Source organism: Egretta garzetta, unplaced genomic scaffold (genome assembly GCF_000687185.1).
Source record: "Egretta garzetta isolate BGI_Z169 unplaced genomic scaffold, ASM68718v1 scaffold220, whole genome shotgun sequence".
Lineage (NCBI taxonomy): Eukaryota > Metazoa > Chordata > Aves > Pelecaniformes > Ardeidae > Egretta > Egretta garzetta.
This window is the reverse complement of record NW_009258414.1, coordinates 420,108-428,036: the sequence shown is the minus strand read 5'-3', so window position 1 is coordinate 428,036 and position 7,929 is coordinate 420,108. Positions and strand designations below refer to the sequence as shown.

The following is a 7,929-nucleotide window of genomic DNA, read 5'->3' as shown; positions in this document are numbered from 1 at the left end:
GGAAAGAAATCCCACTATCGGGTTTGAATTTGCCAAGTAGGGTAGAGGCTTACCCCTCCAACACAAAAGAATGGGACGTGTGTAAGTTGTAGCCACCAAAGGCAGGCGTGCGGAAATGGTACTGAAAAAAATGAAGTGCATTTCAGGTAAAATATTTCCAACATACTCCCCCGCATAAGAAATTCAGAAAAAAAACCTTGTTTCAACACTTTTGAAATGAAATTGTTTTGACACCACGAAACTGGCCATCGCTCTAGCTGCAATTATCGCTTTGCTGCTGTTTATTTGTTTCCTGTTGTGTCAAAAAGCCTTAGTCCTGTATTGCGAACCAGAGCAAAGAGATTCAAAGTGAAATAACGCGGTGGTGCCTGGGCACTTTTCTTTTTTTAATGCTTGTTCGCAAGACAGGCTCATAGAGGAGTCCCCGGGTGTGCTCCCGGGATGGATTTGGTGGGCAGAATCCAAAAATCCCAAGTGCACCTCTTCCTCTTTTAAAAGACTTATCAAGCAAAGTGGAGCCGGATCCGTCAGTGCTGCAGCCCTTAATGCTGTGTGTTTGCTGCTGGAGGTGCTGCTCTGAGATGGGAAGAAATAGAGTCCGTGAAAGAAAAACATACCTGTGAGGAGAGAGTGAGATTTTTGTGTGTTTTCTGAAGGCTGTGCCTAAGCAGCACTGCTTCCCGTAACAGACTTTGAGCTTTCCATAATTCAAGAGCAGCGGATGGTCTTGTGCAATAAATTAGCTGTGGCAGAATGATCTGTTGGTCAAAGTCTCTCTGTAATGCCAGGGAAAACAAACAAACCCCGTAGTGCAAAAGCAAAATAGATTTAGGAGTGGTTCTTAGATATGAAAATATTTAGATGTATTTTAAAATGGTCCTTAAGTGTCTGAAAGGAGAGCTACTAATGCTTCTGGGGTAGGAGGTCACGCAGAGTGATGCAAAGGTTCAAGAGCTGGGCAAATGACGTTGTTAGGGGATCTTGCACAAGGCAGGCAGAGAAGCAACCGCTTGTGTTAGTCATAGTCAGGCTTTGTTTTGCACCATGCAAGAATTGCTTTTGTTTCTCTAAACCCGCTTCTGCAGCTCTAGCAAGTAGGATGGCTCTTCAGTAAGGGCATGGTTCACAGCCCGTTGTGAAGAGGTCATTTTCTGTGCAGGGGGCTGACGAGTTCTTTGCAGTTCTTGTTGTGAGTCTCTGAACCTCAGCGGTGGTTGGAGGTTGTTGGTGGCTTCCAGGGTGTGAGCAGGTAGGGAAGAGCCTTTGCTTCTCCATCTGCTTCCTCGGGCTGAAGGGTAAGGTTTGGCAACGGGGTGTGAAACGGGAGAGAAGGCAGCAGCTTACATGTAGGCTGTGTCTTTTAAAATACCATCTGACTTGGAAGGATGAGTTTCTCATCCTAACTGCTTGTTTTGATCATATCTTCAGCGTTGACAAAGATTTGCCCAAGTTTGGACCACTTTAGCATCAGCCCACCTGCCTGTGATGGTGCTGCATTGTGGGACCTGTCAGAGAAAAGCTGGAACTGTGGATTGCTCCGCAAAGAGTTTGTCTTGGCCCACAAAACCCGGCAGCAGTCTTGTATTGGTGGTGCTAGAAGAGGACGGATTCATCCTGCAGTGCAACAAGATGCTCTAAAAGCAAATTATATGGGGCCAGATGGTCTGTGAAGTTTTGCAATGGAGCTATGATAGATACCGAAGCACTCTGATTCCTCTGGATTCCACCTTGAGCCAGATGAGAAATATCTTGCAGGGTGAAGGAAGAAAAACCTGTTTGAATTCTCCAAAACCAAACACCTGGTTTTGACCAGGACAATGACAGAAAACTATAAAATTAGGAGCTGGGAAATCTAAAGTTTTTTTCATGAGCTGTTGCATAAAACAAGCATATTTTAATGTCAGTGATAACTGTTTCTGGGAGAGATTACTTGTCCTGTAATTATTGGAGGTGGAAGGGTGAAGAAAAAAAGGCTTTATCTGTGCAAAAAGGACCATTGCCATTGATACTGTGTTGTGCGTTAACTGAATAAATTGGAAGTAATTAAAATACTCAGCAAAAACTTCATGGAAGATAGCATAGTATCTACAGATCAGTTGGCTCGTTCTTCATATTATACTGTGCAAGAAGAGTATCTGTTTATTCTGCTCGTTCACTGAATAAATAAGAGGACACTTTTTTTTAATGTTCTTGCAGAAAGACAAAGCGCGGTATTTACATGTGTTGCTATAGAGTTCTTCTGCGGAATCAGGTTTTGATATGCCTGGTCCAGCGCTTGCTGGGGGGGTGTCTCCTTGGGAGGAGGTGGTACTGCGGGTCCTCACCCCCCCTGCCTCGCAAGCTGAACTCTCTGCCCTTGCACAGAGAATCCTTTTAACTCGGGATATTTTTTTCTTTGCTTTCCAGGTGACCACTTGAAAGTCTGCTCGCAAGGCTACACATGCTGCTCTCAAGAAATGGAGGAGAAGTACAGTCAGCAGAGTAAACACGACTTCAGAAATGCCGTCGTAGAGCTTAGCAATCACTTACAAACCATGTTTAGTTCCCGATACAAGAAGTTTGATGGTAAGTGCAGAGACCTTGAACTTGCTTTCCTTGGGATAAAATGTAAAAAAAATCCCCATCCTGTTGTTCTCTGTGCTCTGCCTCCCCCTTTGCTGGTGAAGTTCATGACTCACGGCTCGGAGGGCAGAGCATGCCTTGTGTTGCAATCCCATGAGAGAAGTATTTGCTGATTATGGCTGCTTGTTTCTCAAAGAGAGAGATCTTTCCTTCTGATGAATCTTTTGAAAAATGATTTTGCTCTTAATGTAAGATTGCAGTTAGTTTTGTTGGTACATCCCCGCAGCGTGTGTAATTGTAACGTGCACATCTTGCAGCCCTGATCCACAAAAATGCTGATCTTTCCCAGCGTGTTGTGAACCAACAGGATTTGTATCCATCTCGCTTAGCCTTTGGGGCTAAGCAGAGCAGCAGATAAATACAGAGCTGGTTTTGTGTGGAGGCCGAGGGTTCAAGTGTGATGCAGGGTCAGAAGCAAAATGAACAAAGTCTCGTCTGAGTTCCCATGGCTCAAGTGATGCTAACTGCTGACTGATAAGCAAATAACTGGCCTCTGCATTGCCCTTGGAACCGCAGCAGTGTCCCGTCAGACTGGGTCTCCATAGGGCACGCTGGCTCACGGGAGCTGCAGGAAGAAACTCCTTCCGGAGCTAGCTGGCATGCACCCTTCCAGCGTTGCCCACCTTGCAGCCAGGCACCTTTCTTTCGAGAACACCTTGGTACATCCTTCTCGCAAACAGCTGAACTCAATGCCCAGGCATCGGGCACAGCACCCGTCTGAGGTCTGAGCAGCTTCTCTTGGTTTTGCTCCTGAGCTCTTGGTTGTAGCGGTTCCCACGGGGCTCTGCAGGCACCTTGGTGCTCCCGGTCACTGCGGCCCCTGCGCCTGGGCATCCCCAGGACAGAGGAGCAGGGCATCGGGCTCCTGCCTGGGTTGTCCTCGTTGGCTGGGGGAATGAGGTGACACCCTGTTGCACATGAAGAGTCAGGTGGACTGGCTTGCTGAGACTTCTGCTCTGCTTGTACATCGTCATTGCCATCTGGCAGTAGAGGGCAATTCCACCACACAGCTCCTCTGGACCTTTTTCTCCCTTGTTAGGTCATTGGTTCAACATGGATTTTTCTACTAATAGCCCAAAGTCTCTGCCTTGAACCTTCCAGGGATCTTCTCTACTGTACTGCAGCAGGTATTTCAGCCCCTTTCTTTCAAAAGGGATTGGCACTCAGGTGAGCGAAAAAGTCCCTGGGTACGTAATTGCAGTGAGTCAAAGTGGAATTACGCAATCACCTTGATAGCATCTACATCTGCTAGCTAAATATTTCCCTCTTAACCTCTGTTGTCTCTACCTGCTGGTACACCAAAGGGATGATAGGGAGAGAACCACAGTGTCTAGACTTGCAAGCTTATTAAATGCAGAGCAAGACACTTAATGAAATCCAGCCCATAGATAAGCCTTTCAAAGAGACCAGGGAGCAGCATCTGCTTCACCTTAAATGAACGACGAGGCTTTTTGAACTGCAGCGTTGAAAACAAAGAGCATGCACAGTTCAGGGTATCAGCATCCCTGACGCGGTGCAGACGTATTGTGAGGTGTGTCTGCCCGTTTGTAGGGTGCGAGATGGCTGCAGGGCTGCACGGTGGCAGGGGCATATTAAGCTGAGCTGAGCTGGATACCTGTCAAAGCACAAGGCTTTGAAATGGGTGAGCTTTGATAGGGAGCCCTGTACAAACTGTTTCGTTTGCACTGCCTGGTCCTTCCATCAGCCCCTCGCAGCGTGCCCTGTGCTGGTCTCCTCCTGATCTTAGCCCTGTGGGTCCTTGACAGGCAAATCTGGAAGGGGATGGCATGATCCTGTTGCTGGAAGCTGGATTTACTGTGCCCAGCCTGTCCTTGAAGGATGTTTCTCTGCCCTGTACAAAACTAATGAAGGAGAATTAGCAAGCTCCTCAGCTTGTCCCAAAGCCTAATGGCCCTGTCTTTGAACGTTTGCTTATATCAAGATCTCAATCTTCATTTGCTGCTGACGAAGCTGATTTACGGATTTTTTTAATCTTACCTGGGGTGGAAGCAGGGAGTAACTGATTACCATCCCCCATCATTTACCTCTTGGAAGACTTTTAATCACGACTGCCTTTCTCCCTCTAGCCCAGTCGCCTGGAGCCTGAAGGCACCTCCTCTTCAGCAGCACTCCTGCTGGTGGCTGGGTGAGGTTGGGGAGTCTCCTGGCTGAGGTTCTCGGACTCCTCTGCAAAAAAAATTGTGGAGTGCTGTGCCCGAGACTGCTGTGGTAGTTTTGGTGGTTTGTTTTTAAGAGCCTCCTCCTGAGGGATCAGCTGCCTGTGGTGTGGTGTTTCCTTCCTTCGGCCATGGTGCTTGGTCATCAGGTCAGCTGTGGTCTGTTCTGCCTTGCACATCTGAGTTGTCCTTGTCCAGGGTAATTCTTCCCATTTTTTTTGGTGTAATGTGGCCAACCTAGAGGACAGGGAGATGATAAAGAGCCACATATTTATCCCAATCTCTAGGCATGAGATTTGAAAAGCATGAGATCCCTTCTGGAGCTCTTCCTTTGCATGGGCCCCTGCCCTGATTTTAGCATTTGCGGCTCTTTAGGGCTGCCTCGTCGCTAGTAGCTAAATCCGTTCAAATGAAAATCAAGCTGATGCAAAATGAGCCACGCACCTTCCTCTGCTTAAGGAGAAATCCTCTGTGCTACGGCTGCGTGGAGGGACCGAGCAGGCAAGACATGTTATTGCAGAGACTGAATTCACTTCACTTAACTGGTCTCCCAGCAAGTGGGACGAGCGCTCCCTTTGCAGGGTGATGCATCCCAGTGCTGTGAAAGGCCACTCCAGGATGCAGCCCAAGCAGCAAACCGTGGCCTCCAGCTCTTTCAGAATCTTTGTGGCGGGTTCTCTGGCTGTTAATCCCGCAGCCTTGACATTCAGGTCTGAGAGGAGAGGCCAAGCCGTGCTGCCTCCGTTATGTGCTTGACCTTTGCAGCAGTTGCCGCCGCAGAAGGACAGTCGGAGTGGCGGCATGTCCTTTGGACGGAGGCTGCGATGCCCCGTGGCTTTTGGAGCGTTCGCATCAGCTGTTGCTGGAGCGCTGTGTGCCGTTGGAACTCTTGCCAGAATTACTCTGATCTGACACCAAAGCCGTACAGAAATGTATTATCTCCTCTTAACCGGGAGCGTGGAACAAGCTGCTGATTATCTGTCCCCAAAGGGCTGACCAGAAGTCATGTCGGCTCCTGGTGTGTAATGTGACAGCATCCGATCCTCCTGCGTGTGTTCGGCTTGCAGATGCTGGGACAAGACTGGAGCTTTGGAGTCCCATATCTTATATATCCTGTCTAAATATTTGCTTACAGTACAGCTAGGTGTGCTCCTGGGGGACTCTCTGGTTGTAATTTAAACAACCAGCCCAATCCCAGGGTGGCAGTAAGGGATCTATTTTCAGCAGTAAGGGAAATGGGGGGGGGACGACACCAAACAAAAAAACCCAACCAGACTTTGGGAGTTGTCAGATTCCTCACTGCTAGATATTTTTAAGGTGAAGATTTTCTGGTTTTTATGGCATGCATGATCTCAGATATGTGTTTATGGGCTTTTGCAATACATTGAGAAATTTGTGGGTGAGATTCTCTGGCTGTGCAAGCATCTCCCTCCATGACAATGACAGCCGTGGGAAAGCCATGAAGCTGTGCAACTGTGATGGCATCTTATGCCACAGGAGCTGTTATAGCAGTCAGGGCTTTTTTTTAAAAAAAAACAAAAAAAAACCCAAAACAAAACGCCAAACAAACAAAAAACCAAAACAAAACCTGTGTGTGTATGTGGGTGTTTAAAATCCCCTTTGCCTTGTCTCATCTTCACCAGTTAGTGCCTTCCCCTTCCCTCTCCCAGGGATTAATAACATTAATAGGATTAATGGTGGCATTAAGTCTGCATAAATGCTTAGTCCCATTTATTAAACTCGAACTTTCACCTCTTTTGCCCTTTTGGGCTGGAGTTTTCCATGCCAGGGGCTGTGCTAGCCAAGCAGTGCTTTGGGGAAATTGCTCAGCTGTTCTGAGGAATTGGAGCAGGGACAGGACATAGCCCATAACTCTTCTTCAGCGTTTCCGCTATTCTGTTGCTTCCTAGATAAGATGTTCTTTGTTTTTTCGTATTAAAGACACCTCCTGAATCTCCCAGAAGATGTAACTGTTGTGCTAGGCCTTTTTGGGGGGGAGAAATTATAACTTTTTTTTTTTTTAAATAGCCTGGCTGCAGAGTGATTAGGGCAGGCAGAGCCCCAAGCCCCCAGGAGCAGAGGGGCCGCTGAGCTGCTGCCCTGTGGGGCTGAGTCCAGCAAGCGGCTGCTTGTTCTCCTGCCCCTGCATTTCACAAGTGCTTTTGCTGTTGCATTTAAACCAAGTCTTGTCCCTTTCTTCTGCACGCTCTGGATGTAGGGAAGGCGAGCAAGCTTCTGCAACCCTTGTTGTACAGGACTGGTGTGGACAGGAGATGACCGGGAGATGGTCCGTCCCTGGGCTGGGTGGCGGTAGGTTTGGTGTTCCCAGTGCCCAAGTGATGGAAGGGTTTGTATGAAATGGCAAAGCCTAAGCCAGCATCTGGGAAGGTATCAAATGCAGCGAGTCCCATTTCCAGTCCGTTCCCCCTGACTTTTCTGTTAGCATTTAAGATAAAACAAACACAGAAGTGTGAAATGAAACCCCTTTGGGACAATGAGCAGGAAGAAATCGAACCCAGGCAGCAGGAGCTGGCCAGGGGTCCCCAAGACCGTGGTGCACCCACTGTGCTACTGCATGGGGACCAGGCAGAAGGCCCGGAGAAGGGCGCCTGTCTGTGGCCTCCATGTCTGTGTTGGGCAAAGCAGCCGCAGGTATAAAGCGTGGTCATGGCCTGCATTTTTGAAGCATCCCAGGGTGCCCTTGATCTTCTAGTGCAAGCCCTGTGTTACTCCTGGGTGCACAAATTACTTCCAGTAACTGGGTTGTGGCTGAGTCCAAGTGACCAGTCAAAGGGGCATTGCCAAATACCTTCCAAACTGCTGAAACTGGGGAAAAAAACCCTGTAATTTCATTTCTGAATTCAGATTTCATTGTTCAGATAACCCTTGTCTTCCAGCCACTGTCTCCAGGTAGGAATTAGCAGGGAGGTGTGCTGGGACAGTGGGACGCATGGCTGGGAAGTATTAATAACCAGGAATGACACAAAAGGCACGAGGGAAAGTTTGCCATGGTCTCCTCTCTGCTGCTCCGGGCAGTGCGGAGGCAAACGGTGAAAGACGAGCCCCGCAGGTGCCCAGCCCACCGCTCCTATAGTTAGAATTTGGCAGACCATTGGGACGCTCTGCTGAA

At 48.3% G+C, this 7,929-nt stretch overlaps 1 protein-coding gene across 1 annotated transcript in view; it reads left to right on the top strand.

The window, feature by feature from the left end:
• The first annotated feature begins 1,186 nt into the window (after positions 1-1,186).
• GPC4 (glypican 4) overlaps positions 1,187-7,929 on the top strand; it is a 37,400-nt gene continuing 30,657 nt past the window's right edge. Inside the window, exons 1-2 of the mRNA XM_009643118.2 lie at positions 1,187-1,249; positions 2,407-2,565. Of these exons, the coding sequence (XP_009641413.1) occupies positions 2,457-2,565 (109 nt within the window). The 5' untranslated portion in view covers positions 1,187-1,249; positions 2,407-2,456. The remainder of the gene's footprint in view (positions 1,250-2,406; positions 2,566-7,929) is intronic.